The following is an 18,799-nucleotide window of genomic DNA, read 5'->3' as shown; positions in this document are numbered from 1 at the left end:
TGATAATGACTTTTTATAGAAAAACATAAGTTGTTTCAAATAAACAATCCTAAACACCGCTTTAGTGTTGGCTAAATAAATATATAGAAAATGAAAATAATCATTTTCTCCTCCAGTAGATGAAGAAATAGCTCTATGTACATTACTCATTCTTATGTATTCATAAATTCCCAAAATACGTTGTTAAAAACTTTTCTGATATCAGTAGAATATATATAACCTGGATCCGTAATATTTAAGTCTAACGCATCGGTCTCAGTCATGTGATTAAGGGTTTTTAAGTCGTGCCACATTAAAACTTGATGTAAGTTTTCAAAATATTCAAGTAATTTTCTTTTTGGCAACTTTGTTGCTATTATTAATAATTGTTGTAATAACAATGTTTTAATAATATATATCCAATAAAAGATCTGTAATATCGTGAAAACATTTCAGAAGTTTTGCAAATACTTAGCTTACGTGCCAATCGGTAGTGATTGAAAGTAATAAAGCACCAATATCGATACTTTTTAATGCAATAAACTTTTGCAGGCATTTTAGATGTCGAATTGCACCGAATAGTCCAATCAATCTCCCATGACAAGGGTGAAAAACCTTTTAACTTGTAAAATCTTGAACTGAACCATGACTACCACGGGTCATGTTTGGTTTGATTTCAATATTTCTTAAAAAACTGGTTTTCAGTTCAATATTATTTGTAATACATCAATTGATTGGTTCTACTATGTTCAAAGTTTAAATGGGTAACAAACCAGCTTTGTATTTTTCAAATTTGAAACAATATTTCAAACTAAAACACACCAAAATGTGTATTCGTTTAACAATCCCGTTTGGAACCAACTTGATTGCATAAATTTCGGTTCTACTTTTCCTGTTTTGGTCCAATTCCGGTTCGGTCTGGTTTCAATCGGAAAGATACCTGTTAAATGTTATCTCAAGTTAGAGGAAACGTGTTCGTACTTTGAGGATAGATCACTTGCGGTAAGTCCTTGAATTTGTTTCCAATAGGCCGTCGGTTCAAGTCTCTTATCACTCCTATTCAGTTTGCAAGATTTGATGAAAGTCCACAATTGAAATTCTATGATTTCACTTAAACCCCACAAATATTGGATTTAGAAATCCGATGACAGTGTTGATATTTTACCGGGTCTCATAAGATTTGTTTATACTGTTTTGTAATATGTTAAAAACATTTACTTTGTAATAATCAATTAATACAAGATAATTTAATTCTTTTTATAATTATTTATAATCTAGTTGCATGAAAAAGTAACGTACTTTAACTTGATTCCTATTTTGGGTAACGTATTTTCAAAACTTCCATTTTGGTACCTAAAATGTAAAGTTTTAAACATTTAAGTACCCGGGTAACCAGTAAAGACTAATTTTAGACTAAAAAAAGACTAATTTTAGATTTAAAAAAATTCACGTCACTGACTAGGTCAACAAATAATACCGAGTTGGATACCACATCACTTGCCACATCAGTATGATAACCGGTTAATACTTTAACCAGTTACCCGGGTACTTAAATGTTTAAAACTTTATATCTTAGGTACCAAAATGAAAGTTTTAAAAGTACGTTACCCAAAATAGGAATCAAGTTAAAATACGTTATTTTTTCATGCAATTTACCCTTTATAAATTATCTATAAAAAATAGAATTAAATTTCGTTTCAAATCCTACAAATCAAACACACCAAATATTCTAAATTATAAGTATAGCCTCAATTTAAAAAACAGAAGGAAAAAGCATATGCATACAAGAGTTGACAATAAATGAAAGCATTATAAGGCAACTCATTCTCCATTTCTATTTTCTGGAAACGCTGTTCAGATTGCACAACAAATGACCAAACCCAACCTAAACTAACACCAAAGAGCCAACACAACCTAAACCAACACCAAACGAACCAACCCACTTGGTCATGATCGAACCACAGACACCAGACGAACCAAACATGACCAAAGTGGTCAGTTGGGCTTATACGGCTACGGCTACGGCTACGGCGCTAGTCCTTTCTCAACGGTTCGTTCGATTCAGAAGCTCAAATTGTAACAAAATCTTCGGCTTCATATCCGCTACAAACCTTGAAACATTACCACATAGAAGGCACGTAAACTTGTTCTTTCAAATTTTGAGCAGCGCTTTCTGTCGGAAAACCTCTCACCGCCCCAATCGTCCACTGAGCTATAATTCCAGCGGCAACTGCAAACCGAAGCTGCCTTTCAAGAACATCTTGATTCACAAACATCTCCGGTTGGGACGTCAACTTCCTCATAATCGCAGCAACAACCGCATCACCTGAACCCGTTCTATCACATGTAAACGGTGTTATCAGCACATCCTCGGTCCCAACCACGACCCCATCAAAATCCGGAGAATAATAATGAAGTCGAAGGGTCCCGTCTGTCACAAATAAGAATTTCAATTTATCGTGCCATAAAGGGGAGATTTCTTCGCGGGTGTAGTGATAATAATCTTTCCCTTTTTCTTTTGTTTCAGCGTGAGTTTCTGCGTAATATTGCGGCTGGTAATTTCTACGTCTTTCATGGTAGTGCTCATCGAGGAGGAATTCGAGTTCTTGTTTGCTAACTTCGATGATGTCGGCTTGTTCCCAGGCGTTATTTATCACTTTCCTTGTTTCGTGGCGGGATTTCCATAATGGCAATGGGAGATTCATGTCGAAGAATATAAGGCTGCCGAATTTTTTAGACCATGATATTGCTTTAAACAAGGTGGCTTGCATCGAGTCGGATGTAAGGACTTCGGAATTGAAGTGGAATATTCTTGCCTGCATAAAAACAGAAGCAATCGGCTATTTATCAATATCTTTACATCACACAAGAGTTTCAATTGTAAAAAAATTGAAGCAATGTGTTGAATCAACATGACTTGATCATTGCATCACAGAAGAGATCGTCACAAGCATTTTTGAGACTATATTCACCTACAGAATGCAGGGGGTTGGGTTGGGGGAGAGGGATATATATATACACACAGACACGCACACACAGACAGAGAGAGAGGAAAGATCCAGAGAGACCCAAAAAAAATAACGTGAAAGATATTCATGATGAATGTCATGACAGATATTCATGATTATTCAGGGACATTCATTATGAATACTACATTTTGCAAAGAATTTCTTGAAGATTATATCAATTAACAGTAATATTAACATATACATTATTACATATAAAAAAAAAACACCTGCATTCATTTTAAATCATCTGTTAACAATCTAACATTATACTGACATCAATTTAACAACATGTCAACCGAAATTGTGCTAATATTAACGACAAAAACTATTAACGTCAGTTAACAGTAACATTAAACGCATACTAGTCACCAACGTTCAATTAAACTTACGCCCATACAACGAAAACAACAAGAGAGAAGAGACAGAGATGAAGATATGAAGAAGATGCCAAACTAAGAAAAGTGAAAGCAGTAATGTTGACAGTCCAATTTCATATTTCTTTTTGTGGAGTAAATTAGTTGTAAAGACGATAAATTGGACAACTAAAAGGGCCTAAGACAAAATTAGCTTTGCCTCTTGCTTCAGAAGCCAAAAGGACTTAGCTCGATGCCTTCTTATGCTAACAAATGTCTCTTTTCTCTTCAAGAGCATCGTGTGTGTCTTGAACCTCAAAGGCCAAAATAGCCTATGAGCTCGGCCAAAGCAGGGTTCAACATTGCACTTCGACAGGCCCATGCCAAGTCATGCCCTCGATCATATGCTCAGTTTTAGCAGAGTTTAAAATTATCTAAACTAGGAAGGCATCCTTCAAATTCTTTCCGAGTAATTGTATCAATGAAACAAGAAAATTAGTCATTTAGCGGCCGTTTGGTTGTTTTTTCATCTAAGTCATGTATGCATAAAGTTGGCTGTATAGCTAAGCAGTTAACATGGTCGATTGTGGAAATCGCGGTCGGGACCTTGATTTGCAATCGCGGTTATCGCAGTGAGATAGCAGTGCAATAGCAGTAAAAGAAGGTTCATACGTTAAATACAAATATATATATATATATACACACACACATATAACTTAATATATTGTATGCCTAATATATATGAAGTCAAACAACTCAAAGTAAGTTTCAAACCACACAAGGCTAAAAAATTCGAAGTCAAAAAATTGAGGGGGCAGAGACGGCGACTTCAAGGAGGATGTAGGGAGGCGGCGACCTGGAGGAGGGACGAGGCAATGGGCACAGCAAGGAGGAGGATGGTTTAGGTTTTTCCATTAAGAGAGGAGGCAGAGGCTTGGGTTTTTCAATTGAGGGGTTAGGTTTGATGGAAGAACGTGATTTTCACAGGGGTAAGGGTGGGAAATATTCTGTCTATACGAATAAAGGTGCCTCCTAACAACTTATTAGATAAGCCCTTCTCTATATCATTCAGCCATTTCCAAACGTTTTTATATGGCTTAGCGAACTAGCTTTAAGCCTTATTAAGCTAATTAAACTCTTTCCAGGCCCTTGGACAAGTAACTGGATCAAAGTAAAGTTCGTAATTAAATGAAAGTTTTAATTCCTACACGTATACATAATGGCCTAATCTGATGGTAACAGTTTATACATTTAAACAAACTGCTTGTGTTTGCTTAAATGTCCACTTAATTTTCTTTTGGGCTATTAAGCTCTAGAAGATAAAGCAGCCATCTAGCTCCGCTTAATATTTTTTCCTTGCTTAGAAAAGAAGCGAAATGCCCTTTTCTTTATTCCAACTACATCTTCATTTTCTCAATGACATTGGTTTCCAGAGTCTCACTTACTTGAGCCGTGCAATTTATAGGCCTCCCTCAAAAGAACCAGTCTGAGAGCACTAAGTTCACTTTATAACATGTATTCAAATTGGTGGTCCTTGAATAAAAATTTACTCAAAATCATGAAGTCCATTGCACATGTATATAACAAAATTTATATTTTGGTCACAATGTTTAAAAAGCCTACCAAGTCCAACAGGTTCGATTGGTTGACCCTTCAATTGGTAAGAAAACATGTGAGTCAATCCTACAATAATTTATGGAAAACTTGTATAAACTCTGTGACTAGACAGCATTTCAACATTTCACATTTGATACATCAAGTACAAAGTTGTCCTTAGTGTTCTCTTACCCTCATTGAACTATTTCCTTTGTTTACCATGGTGTTCGATGATAAACATAACTTTTGTAAATTAATTGTTTGTCTTTGACTCATTATGTTTGATTTATTACTATTTAAATAGTTTCTGTTGTGATACACAGGCACAGTACTATAGTAGGACTTATTCATAAACTGTTACGTAATCGACTGATTACGTAAGCAAATCGAATTAATTGAGAAACAAACGGAAGGATTACAATACGGAAAAAGGAAGAAGACGATACAGACTCCAATCCTCAGAAGGATCCCAGGGAAGAATTCCCTTCTCCAAGCGATAGCTAGAGCCTAACTGACGGTTACTTTTCTGCATGTCTCCACCACAAGCCAAAACTCCTTATTATAATATCTCCAAATTACTAATTCCCTTTATGGGCCTTGGGCCGTCTCACAGACTTTCCAAGTGGTAGGCCTAGAATTGATTGGACTTAATTGAGAAGAAGCTTGGTTCTGTAGTGCATCACTTGGCCCTCCATCAAAATTGGTCTTGTCCTCAAGACCAGCATCAGGTAACTGACTTTGAATAGTCATTGCATCCTCCCATGTCACCTCTTCTAATGGACGTCCCTTCCATTGAATGAGCCATTGAAGAACCGTGTCCCCTTGACAGTCAGAGATGCGGGTCACACGAATAGCCTCTAGAAACAACTGATCGATTACATCTAATTCGAATTCTGCCGGAAGTGAAGGCTCAACAGGTGACCCTGTACAGCTTTCTTCAACAACGGAATATGAAAAACAGGATGCACTTTAGATGATGGAGGCAACTGCAAGCGGTATGCTACCGAACCCACCTTCTCAACAATTTGGAAAGGACCAACATAACGAGCCGCTAACTTTTGATGAATGCGTTGAGCCATGGATAGTTGACGATAAGGACGTAACTTGGCATAGACCTGATCGCGATTTGGAAAACCACATCGCGTCTTTTTTTATCTGCTTGTGCTTTCATTAGAGCTTGTGTGTGTAGCAAGTGTACTTTTAGTTGCTTTAAGGCCTCATCTCGATCTTTTAACTCATGCCCCACCGCCTCCACTCGAACTTCTCCGGGAATGAATTGGGTAATGTTAGGTGGTTTGCGACCGTACACCACCTCAAAAGGAGAGATACCGGTTGATCCATGAAAAGTAGAATTATACCAAAAATCTGCCCACGAACCCATAAGGACCACGAACACGGTTGATCGACTGCAAAACATCGCAAATAAGCTTCCAGGCATCGATTTATAACTTCCGTTTGCCCATCCGGTTCCGGGTGATACGACGAACTCATATGTAAATGAGTTCCTTGTAGGCGACATATTTCTTGCCAAAAATGACTCATAAAGAGCGGATCACGATCGCTGACAATCGATTTGGGAATACCGTGAAGTCAAATAATCTCTCGAACAAAAACATCCGCGATATTTCGAGCCATGTATGGATGTTTGAGGAGGATGAAATGACTGTACTTGGATAATCGATCCACCACGACTAATAATGCATCAAATCCCTCGGATTTAGGCAGCCCCAAAATAAAATCCATGGATAAATGCTCCCRGATAACCTCTGGAATGTCCAAGGGTTGTAATAGGTCTGCGGGAGTCAACAAACTCGACTTACATCGCTGACATATGTCACAAGACTGCACAAAACGTTGTACAGCAGAACTCATGCCCGGCCAATAAAGGTTTGCAGCAATTCGGCGATACGTTCGGTAATAACCCGAATGCCCTCCGGTAGCTGAAGTGTGGAATTCCTTCAACAAAATAGGAATCCATTTCGAATTCTGTGAGATGACCAATCGATTTTTGTGATATAGAACGCCATTGTGCACAGAATAACCCTGATGGGACCCGGCATTCTCTTGACATTCTTGAATGAGCTGCTGAATCTGAGGATCAGATTTAGCCTCGTCTAATAATTGAGCGCCTTGTACCCATACCGGTTGGTACATCATTGAGTTCAATTCTCCGTTATCATTGCGACTTGAAAGAGCATCAGCAGCTTTGTTTTCACAACCCGCCTTGTAACAGATTTCAAAATGATATGCGAGCAATTTGGCCACCCAATTCTATTGATCTGGGGTGGTGATACGTTGCTGTAAAAGATGTTTGACTTTTATGATCCGTGCAAACCACAAATTGAGTCCCTGACAGATAACTCCGCCAATGTTGAACGGCAAGAGCCAACGCCATAATTTCCCATTCGTTTACCGACTTCGCGAGGTTACAATCACCCAACGCCTTACTGAAAAAAGCAATAAGACGCTGTTGTTGCATTAAAACAGCCCCGATGCCACAACCCGAAGCATCACGCTCCACTACAAAAGGAACTGAAAAATTCGGTAAGCCAACACGGGAGCCGTCGTGATGGCAGTCTTAAGAAGATCAAAAGACTGTTGTGTCGCTTCATTCCAATGGAAATTATCTTTTTTTGTAAGTTCGGTCAATTGTTTAGCAATCGATCCATAATTCCGAACAAATTTCGGTAATAGCCGATCAGTCCAAGAAACCCACGAACTCCTTTAACTTGTTTTGGAGTTGGCCAATCCAAAACTACTTGGAACTTTTTAGGATCCATCGAGACTCCCTTCCCATCAATAATATGGCCTAAATACTCCCCTGATGATTGACCAAATGAGCATTTCTTTTGATTCACCACAAACTGATTAGTCATCAAAACATGTAATACCGAAGAAAGATCGTAAATGTGTTGTTCCCACGTTGGACTATACACCAAAATATCATCAAAAAACACGACTACACACTTACGTAAATATGGACGAAAAATATCGTTCATAACGGCTTGAAACGTTGCAGGAGCGTTTGTGAGTCCGAATGACATTACGAGGTATTCGTAATAGCCATCCTGTGTTCGAAAAGCCGTTTTTTCCACACTTTCTGGCATCATTCTAATCTAATTATAACCCGGTTTGAGATCCAATTTTGAGAAATTGTGTTCCTGCCAATTCGTCGATTAATTCCTCCACAACAGGAATTGGGTATTTATCAAGAACAGTAGCTTTGTTCAAAGCTCTATACTCAAAACACACTCTCCAAGTTTGGTCTTTCTTTCATATCAAAATTACTGGATTAAAATAGGCGTTGTTGCTTGAACGAATAACATCGATAGACAGCAGCTCCTCGACCCATCGCTCAATTTCCGTTTTGTGTACACGAGGATAACGATAAGGGCATACACACACCGGACCCTGATTCGGTAACAAATCGATAGCATGATCCTTACTACGGACACGAGGTAACCCTATGGACCTCAACGAAAACAGAAACAAAATGCACAAACAATTGTTGTAATTGTTGCGATTGGTGTTTAGAAAGTTCAGATGATAACCCCAGGATTTGATCAACCATACACTTGGATGAGACTAACGAAGCTTTAGAATTAGACAACCAGCTGTTGTGAGGTGATGATTGAATTGACGAAGAGAACGGAATTCCCTGTAAACAGACTTCTCGACCGTGACGCCAAAACCTCATTGACTGAGACTCCTAATTGTGAACGACATCGCCCAAAGTCTGTAACCATTCAATTCCCAGCACCATATCCAAACTTCCCATCTCGAACAACAAAGCATCGACAACAAATTCACATGTAGCCAATGTAACTGCTATCGCCGAACACTTCTTAGACACAAAAACCTTGTGTCCATCGCCTAGTTTGAATTGCAACCCTTCAAATGACGAAATTGAGCGATCAAGTGCGTTCACTAAGCGGCTAGAAACAAAATTGTGAGTGGCACCACGGTTAACCAATACAACAAAAGGAGTTCCACGAAGCAAACCTTCCAATTTTATTGTATTGAGCCCAGATTTGAAAATATCACTTGCACCCATGAATTCAATAACCGAGCACTCACCCATATCCCCCTTCTGTCCGTTCGACACCTCCTCGCCTTTACTCAAATCAATCGAACGAAGATCTCCTTCAAACTCCGATTCTTCATCATCCGCCAAAAGCATAACCCTAAACTTTGCCTCTGGGCATTTATGCGATTCCAAATTGTTGGCCACATTTAAAGCACAACCCCTTCTTGCGACTATCCTCCCACTCCATTTGAGTCAACATACGAACACCCAGATTCGAGAGGATAAATTTTTTGTCGATTCATTCCGCACAGGACCACCCACCGTCGAATTAGAGGAGACACGGGATGGACCGAATGGTTCGGCTCTTGTGGCTTGTTGGCGTTCAGGTCCAACACTAGGATTTTAGGCTTTAAATCCATTTTGGCCCATTTGACCAAACGGAAGCCCAGATAAATTTTTATCAGAAAACAAAGAATGTCCCTGGTATTGATACCTCACTGTTAAAGTCGAATTCTCCGATGGATGGAGCATCTCCTCCACATCTTTTGCCAAATACATGGCGTCTAATCGAGTTTGAAGACAATGGAGACGTACCCATCGCTTCACCTCCGGTTGTTAACCCGCCAAAAAATACCCCAAGGCTTGGGACTTAGGCAATTGAGGAACAAGGGATAACAAATATTCCAAATCATCTATGTAATCATGGATTGAGTTTACCTGTTTAATCGAAGACAACTATTCATAAGGGTTTTGAATCTCCAATCCACTGAATCTCTGTAATAGTTCCCGAGTCAAATTCTCCCACGTTTTTCTCCATGGATTTCCTTTACCACCGCAAACCAGTGTTGGAAGAGGTTGCAGATTGTTCGGTGTCCCATGAATCTTGAAATACAATTTTGCCTTAGCAATCCAACCACACGGGTCAAATCCGAAATTTTCAGGAAGTTCGATTTTCTGTCGCGTAGTGCATATTCTCCCCAGATCTCCCTGAATTGAAATTGAACGAAGGGGGAGTACCAGATCTCCCTGAATTGCATTGAACGGAGGAGGAATATCAATGTTTATTGGAGAACCTTCTCCCGCTTCTGGATTCTTACCATGCTGCTGCTTCACCCATGACAGTATATACGATCTGAATTCCTTTTGTTCCTCTTGATCTTCCTTCATGGTTTCGAGGGACGATTTAATTCCCTGAACATTTGAATGAAGCTGTTGGATCCGTTCATCATCATTTTCCAATCGAGCTTGTAGACGTGTCTCGACAGATCTAGGCATAGCAACGGGGCGGGGATGGGGCGGGTTTTGTAATCCCCGGCCCCGGTTTGTAGTAACATCCCCGGCCCCGGTCCCCGGTCAAACCCCGGTAAATCCCCGATCAAATCACATGAAGAATATCCCTTAGTTTGATTCTGCTGGGGATCCCCGGCCCCACTCCGACCCTGGTTTGAGTAACATCCCTCGGCCCCGGCCCCGATTTGAGTTTACCGGGGATCCCCGGCCCTGGGACCCGTTTTAGCGGGGAATCCCCGTCCCCGTTCGGGTGAACCGGGTTCCCCACCGGGTGGGGGCAAATCACCATCCCTAGACAGATCCAGCAGGTCGGAAATGTTACACAATCGACTGTTTACATAAGCAAATCGAATTAATTGAGAAACAAACGAAAGGATTACAATACGGAAGAAAGGAAGAGGACGATACAGACTCCAATCCTCAAAAGGATCCCAGGGAAGAATTCCCTTCTCCAAGCGCTAGCTAGAGCCTAACTGACGCTTATTTTTCTGCATGCCTCCACCACAAGCCAAAACTCCTTATTATAATATGTCCAAATTACTAATTCCCTTTATAGGCCTTGGGCCGTCTCACATAGACTTTCCAAGTGGGAGGCCTAGAATTGATTGGGCTTAATTGAGAAGAAGCTTGGTTTTGTACTGCATCATAAACCAAAGGCATAACTAGACAGTATGGATGGAGTTTAACCAACTTGCTTGATCGAGGGTATGGGTGTCAATTGATGACTGCAATTTTGGGTCTTATCTTAGCATGACTAGGTGCAGCCCGATAAGTGTGGATGCTCTTGGTGGTACACGATTCTATTTTTGAAGATGAGAGTTTAGTTGGTTTGCTTGTAACCATTTAACCTGATCTTGATCATCAATAGGAAACATGTTTGATCCAGATTGGATTGTGATTGTGATTGTGCTAGTGATAGTGAAGCCAACTTAGATGGCCTTTGCGCCAACAGTGTGGTTACATCTTGCATAGGTTAGTAAGATCTTTCGATGTGGCTAAGTGCAATAGACAACATAGCTTGTTTCTCAATCCTCATAAATCATAATACATGAGAAGGATGAATTAAAGCTTGAAAGAAGAGTACATGACGTTACAACCGCAGGTGCCTATGTTCAATCAAGCTCAATGAAGTTCAACAAAGAGATGGCTACACAATTGGATCAACCTTTACTCAACTAAACTGGGAGAAAAAAGGACTTGCTCCATACAAGTTGATTTTACACAACCAAATTGAGGAGAATCACAGTGAAAAATATGATACCCGGCTTCGCTTTCTCGCATTTGAGTTGGAGGGGTTTATTCTTGTCGTAACATGATTGTTACACATAGACCTTAACTCATAGACCATGCTCCTCGTTATCATTTTGGGAAGCTCAGTTGGATTTGCGCTTGGAGTTACTCAACCAGGCTACAGACACATTCTCTTGTATAGAAAATTACGTTCAAGGCCCTTGGTCTACCTAAGGAAGGAGTCTCCATACTGTTCCTTACTTCCTTTGTTCCTCGTGCTTATTTTGTGCATTCTAGATCGAATATTAATGAACTTAGAGTTTAAAAACAAGATGTTCTACGGCCTCATGATGTGTCTCATAGGGAGGTTGGCTCTTATGCTTAAACATTCGGTTAGTCATACTTTTGGTAGATTGCTTCAAGTCCCTAACTCGAACTTCACAGGATTAATATGGGTCTTGGGTAGAGACCTCCACAAAAGCTCAAGCCTGAAAAGATGACCTTGTGAAAGTGCCTTATTGATTGCTTAGCCTCGATAAGCATCAAGCAACGGATCCATATATCAACTAGGCCTTGCATTGACTAAGGGAAGCCATTTATGTTAAACAAGAAGAGTTTATGGGAGCGATATGGGGAGAGAAGGCCTCTTCGAGGTAGACTAAAGGAGATTCTCTTTTAGGTGTTGTTCTATCGATGAGCTTGTACTCACTAATCCAGGTGGGTGATCGAAGGCCCATTTATAAGAATTTTCCGAGAGAGAACTCCTCATTTGCATGTTCATTCATCTTTTAAGCAAAACTTCTTTGGCAAAAGAGCAGTGTTTCTTTGAGTGTTCGTGTATAGTCAAGGGATTGATCTTGAAAAAAGACAACTGAAAACTTGAAGACAAAGATTTAAGGATTTGAAGTGTTTGACTCCAGGATGAAACTAAACAATCCCAAGGCAATAGATAAGATGAGGTCTAAATAGCAAAACAACCAAGTCAAGCTCTTTGTTTTTCTACCTATTCAATATAGAACAATGAGCTCTACAAATAATCATATGCTTCCTATATCTAGTTGATAATAATAAATCAAACTGAACTCAAAAACACGCAAGTTATGAGAACTACTAAAACTCAATGGTACACTCCACTTAAGTTGCTCCTTCCATCATACGAGCATTGCAACTTTTGACTTCACAGTCTACACATAGTTTAGTGCAATTCTTTGACCATTAATCCGATGTCTAGACTAGAACAATTTTATAGACCAAATTCAATAAAACCAACATTTTGTATGATGTCTACGGATACATAAGTAACATAGTTTTAAACTTGCCAAAAAGAAAAAGGAAACACCACTCCTTGATGGCTTGGACTGATTCATAATTTCAAAGCCATATTTCAAATGCAATTTAAATGGGACATGTTAAGATGAAAATTGAAATGGATAAGTATGTCAGTGACAGATTTGGTTTCAAATCTTAAAATCAAAACAATTTAGGGAAAAGAATCAAGAAACAATGGAATAATATGTATTTGTCAACCAAGTAGTACCTCTTTAAGCACTGAAAGGTTCACTTCAGAGCTCATTAAAGAATCCTCAGCTGCTTCTCTAACCTTCTCCGCTTTCATCTTCCCCTTCCCATCAAACTTAATCTTCATATAAGCACAACCTGTTTTCTCATTTCCATCAATTTTCACACCTCTAGTTTGCACCTTTTCCTTATTCATCAACAAAACCAACTCGTGACCAAAATCATCATCCCCTACCTTTCCCATGAACGCTGCCCTACCGCCAAGCCTAGCGTGTGCTATGGCCACATTCGAAGGGGGTCCACCAGGCGCCCTTGCAAACTCCGGCGGGTCCCACTGCAGCATTTTCCACTCTGAGTACATGTCCGGGTGCATTTGCTGATCTGAAACCCTAACTGTGGGAACGAATTCCTTCTGTGCAGCTCCAAAGCAGCATATCAGAGGAGGGTCTTCGTAAGGGAAATCAACTCCATCGTCAAAATCATCCACCTCTTCTTCTTCTTTTTCATTTTTGTTTACTTCTGTTTCTGATTTCTTCGTGTGACTGGAACTTTTAGTGGGCGGAGTCGTTGTGGCGGTAGAGGTAGACTTTTTCCGGCCACGGCGAGCGGGTTTCGGTGGGGAGGAGACAGTGTGGTCGCCATTGATAGATGCTCTAGGAATGTAAATTGTGGGGAAGGAACGGAAGCAGGCCGTAGGATGAAGAGATGGCAGTGAAGGAAGGAACTGAAGAATTGCCATGACTGGAGATGGTAGTTGGGGTTTATCCATGGATATCGGGGTTTTTGATAGGGTTTTCCTTATCAGGTAACAGAAAAGGATTCAAAATAAGTTTTTTTTTCTTTAAATTCCTAATAACATTATATTTTGATTTTGATGAGTAAAATACAATTTTGGTCTACGTGTTTTTTTAAAAACTAGTTATATACTCTTGCAATACAATGGGAGCCGTGAATTTTAACGATTTTGAAGTTTTATTGGTTCTGTTCGAGAAGATTTAACGATGATATAAGTTACACTTCGTCTTTACATATTAATACAATTTGAATAAATAAGAGTTATGGTTCCAATTACAGTCTATCAATGAAAAAAATTGTATGACAGTTTAAAATCCAATATATTTAAAATCCACATATTTAAACGACTCCACAAATATGTTCGATTTACAACAAGAGCAAAGAATCAAGAAATCGAGAGTAGGGATGGGAATGGACCCCGACTCGTCGGGTAACCTGGTCCACCCACCCCGTTCGGGGACGGGGATGGGGATCCCCGCTTGGCTCAAGCCGGGGACGGGGAGTTTTATATATATGTATTGTGGGCTTTGGGCTTTGGCCTGTTAATTGTATTAAGCTAGAGAATGGTCTAGCCCAAGCTAAGATTGTATTAGGCCTGTTAATAGCCCCAAAATCCTTCCCGTCTCATTCATCGTCTCCTTCCAACCCAAAATCCCTAATTCCCTATTGACGATACGACGACTCCTTCCTCAGTCCTCAATACGATACGAGTTACGACTCCCTCTCCCTACCTTAATCGGCGACAGCGGCAACGACAGCGACGGTCTCCGACTCTCCCTCTCTGGCTCTCCCTCTCCCTACACGTTCACTTCACTGGCTTTTCTCAGTAGAGGTAGACATTGTCTTCTTTACTTCTCCCTTGATTTGTATTTCCAAATAGATAATATTGTTATAAATTGTTTTCAATAGGCTTCAAAAAAATCCCCTTTTCCCCGTTGGGGATCCTTGTTCCCCGTTGGGGACGGGGATGGGATGTGATCATAATCCCCGGCGGGGACGGGGACACATACGGGGGATCGGGGACGGGGACGGGTATTGGGGTCCCCGCCCCATCCCTGCCCCATTACCATCCCTAATCGAGAGCGAGAACGAGAGTTCTAGATCAATTGAATAGGAGAACTTTTAATAACTCATCGTGAATATTAGTTTGAATCTCACCTTGGGGGATGGGGAGAAGACATGGAGGTATGAGATGGTGAAAGCATGAGTGAAAGGTGTCAAAAGTATCTTGGGAACATAAAAAGAAAAGATAATAATGTGCATTGGTAACTTGTACTATATGTTATTTTAATTGTAGATTAAGAGATTTTAAGACTGAATGCATAAAGTATTAGTACTTAATGCATTATGAGTTGTTTTTAGGACTTTTAAGACTTTGTGCATAAATGTATAGTACTTTGTGCATTAAAAATTGTTTTTAAGACTTTTGACAAATCTGGTTTATAAGGTAATATAGTTTATTTGGTGTTCAAGAGACATCAAATCTTACATTAATATCAAATTTGACACTAAATTATTGAACTTTATAGAAATTTTGGTGTAATATTGTTTAGATCATCTTCGATCTTAACATCAAAAATACCAAATTTGATGGGCTCATTAACATGTAAAAGAAACCAACTTCAACTAAGCTTAAAAAAAAAGTAAATTGATGGACCCCACTGTAAACTAAAAAAACATATTTTATTTATTATTTTTAATAACAATAATTATAATTTGTAAATAATATTATAATAATAAATAACTAGTTGCATGCCCGCATAATAAGGGTGCTCATGGGTTGGGTTGATCGGATTGAAGACATTTGAACAACCCAACCCAATGCTTGCAGTTTGAAAAATCTTAACCCAACCCAACCCAACCCAACCCAACCCAAACCGTACGGGTTGATTGGGTTAGTCGGGTTGATCAGGTTGATACTTTGGTATATTAAAATGTTCTTCTAACCTTGAATATTTTATTTCTTTACTCATAATTTCTTATTCATCATCAACCATCGGATACAACTCATCCATACTTCTTACATATATCACATTCAATTAATTTTCTCAAATTACATATATATGTTTCATCGTTACTGAACATATACACGAATGAAATATATAGAGATGGAGAATAGATTGAAAATATGTATATATAAAGAGCGTATATGACAGTGTAATTGTCTAATGTATATATTAATATAAACTCAACAACCATATTAAATTCAAGAAATAAAAGGATATCGGATTCATCGGGTTGGATTGAGTTCAAATAATAGTAACTCAATATCAACCCAATACTTATGGTTTGAAAATTTTAAAACTCGATTAGACATCGGATTACTTCGAGTTGAGTTATTTGACGTTGGGTTGGGTTGGTCGGGTTTTTGAGCACCCCTACCGCACAAATGCGACGGGATGTGAAAGTTTTACTTTTATGTTCTAAATTTACTTAAAAAGTTAAAGAACATGTATTAAAATGGCGGTTGAAGATAATAGTCAATTCCAATAACTTCATACTAGAACAAATGTGTATTATTTTTTATGTGTGTGTTACAATGTAACTTTTTCAAAATAAAATGAATTGATTATGTACGAATAACCAATGACATTATAGTTACAAAAAATACATGCATCGGATTCATAAACAACTAATACATATAAACTCATTACTATAAATCTATAAAATTTAAGAATAAGGAATTATAGTTAGAACATTTTATTTGATACTAAAAATGATTAAATAGGCTTGAAATAAATCATCGTCTATGAGAAACTTCACACCATTTTGGTACACGTCAAGAGCTTGTATCAAAACTCATGCAGAATCATTCAAACAAAAGTCATTTAAGCAAAACCAAAGTTTGTTGTTATCCCACCTCAAAGTGTTTGAAGAGGGAATCGACCACTTTCAACCAATTCTCACGTTAAATTTTTCTATATGTTTCCAGAACATGAGGTATTCGCACTAATTTAAAACCAACATAACCTTCTGAAAAAGAAGCTTTAGTGAGATCACAATTACACAAATGAATTCGAGATGAGATAAAAAACCAAATTTCTATCAGTAAGATGAACAATATTAAGGACTTAGGGGGTGTTTGAGATTGCTTATCTAAAACAACTTATGCTTGTTTACAAAAGCACTTATCAACTTATTATAAGTAAAAAAAGTTTAACTTCTTCAAAAACTTTTTGTTACCAGTTTGGCACCGGTATAAATTGTTTATCTAAACACTCAAAAGTGCTTATTACCGGTGCCACACCGGAATAAGTCAATAAGTTATTTTTATAAGCAATCCCAAACACCCCATAAATAAATAAAAAATGAACAAAATGATACAAAAGCAAAGTATTGCTATCTCACATCCATGTGTGAGATATGTGGAACCTTATGTGCTAGTTACACCAAAAGGAGTAATGTACGAGATATGTGGAACCATATCAAATTATTCTCCAGAAGAATTCTTAGGAAAGAATGGAGGTTTCAACATACATAGAGAAGAAAGAGACATATAAGTTATCATCATCTGGAGAATAATCTCTATAAGATCTCCTATAGAATGATTCATATTAATTTGCAGTTTTTGTTTTTTGAAAATTGTCATTTTTAAAAGTTGCATTTAAGTACATAAATGCAGCAGTACTACACTAGGAGAAATAGAACACATAAAGCTAAAGAGAAAAGGAAAAAAAGTCATTGTGACCATGATCATGGTGATCACTCTATAATTCAATCTTCTCTCTTTTTCTTTGGATATTCAAATCATGAGAACTTGCACTTAAAGCCCTTTGCACACTGCCAGGCTTTATAAAACTCACATAATATATATTTGGGATCAACACCTGGAACACACAATAAGATTTAATCAAACACTAAATTTGCAGACTCTAAAATATATTGGATTATCACTTCATATGAATGGTGTTTCAACTGTTATAACCACACACACAGAGAACAAGAAAACATATATTTTGAACCAACAATTTTACAACAGCAACATCTACAAGTTATGAAAACAGCACTCACAGGTACAAACAAGAAAACATCAAAATGAAAACCTAAAGACGCAAAGAGTTCTTTCAAAACTGCAACAAATACATTCAACCACAGGCCAAGAGTGTTTTGATCTATTCGCACCAAACTACCAACCCTAACCAATGACCCATGACAAAAGGAGGTTCAAGAATCAAGACCTTTAGGTATAGTTGGCAGTTGTGTTGGCAGTCGTGTGAGTGAGTGAGTGATTCCAAACCCAAAGAAAGTATGATTTAAGCTTTGGGATCAAAAAGAAAATTTCCACTTCAAATTTGGTTGAACTTCTAAACATACAAAAAAATTATAGGTGTTAAGTTATAACAAAATTCACATCAATTTCAAATCCAAAAGTATTACATTTGGTCTCAAAGTCAAAAGTCTTCTCCGTTTTCAAGGATGACAGATGCATAGAAAAGCACAAAATTTGCAACCCTAACTACACAATAGTTCTTCCTACACATGCAGGATACATTCATACAAACACAAAAACATCATAATTAAAAAACTTAAAATGTATAACTTCACATGCATATCAATGTCATAATCTTAAATCATTGTATTTGAAAAACGAAAATGAAAGGAAATAAAACCCATACCTACTAGAACTTTGGGCTGACTAGCAGCAATCTTAAGCAGATCATTCAACTCCTCTTTTGCCTTCTCTTCATCCTCCTTTTTCTATTCATTCAAATCAAAAACATCAAAATAATAACCCCAATCAACAAAAAACACAACAAACATCGGTTGATCAATCAAATTAAAAAAGAAAACATAAAATCAATCATACATGCAACCAACCTTGGCATTGATTTAGGATCAGGCTTAGATTGAACAAATTGATGTAAAGATTCGACGTATTTCCAAACATTTTTACTCTTGTTCTTATTCTTGAGACTGAAGGTCTTGTCTTCGATGATCTTCTGCTTCTTTGCTAAATCTGCTTTCGATTGATGCTTCAGAGGCATCTTTAATAGTCATCATAT

At 38.2% G+C, this 18,799-nt stretch overlaps 1 protein-coding gene across 1 annotated transcript; it reads right to left on the bottom strand.

Moving 5' to 3' along the window:
• Positions 1-1,793: 1,793 nt before the first annotated feature.
• Positions 1,794-13,760, bottom strand: LOC112513838 (fructokinase-like 1, chloroplastic). The gene is made up of 2 exons (XM_025120208.1): positions 13,021-13,760; positions 1,794-2,795 (listed from the first exon to the last, which is right to left on the bottom strand). The coding sequence occupies exons 1-2, from the start codon at positions 13,738-13,740 to the stop codon at positions 2,100-2,102; spliced, it is 1,416 nt and encodes a 471-aa protein (XP_024975976.1). The 5' UTR covers positions 13,741-13,760; the 3' UTR covers positions 1,794-2,099.
• Between the last annotated feature and the right edge of the window lie 5,039 nt (positions 13,761-18,799).

Source organism: Cynara cardunculus, assembly GCF_001531365.2.
Source record: "Cynara cardunculus var. scolymus isolate 2C chromosome LG 5, CcrdV1, whole genome shotgun sequence".
Lineage (NCBI taxonomy): Eukaryota > Viridiplantae > Streptophyta > Magnoliopsida > Asterales > Asteraceae > Cynara > Cynara cardunculus.
Note: the sequence above shows the minus strand (reverse complement) of the source record. Positions and strands in the feature narration are given on the sequence as shown.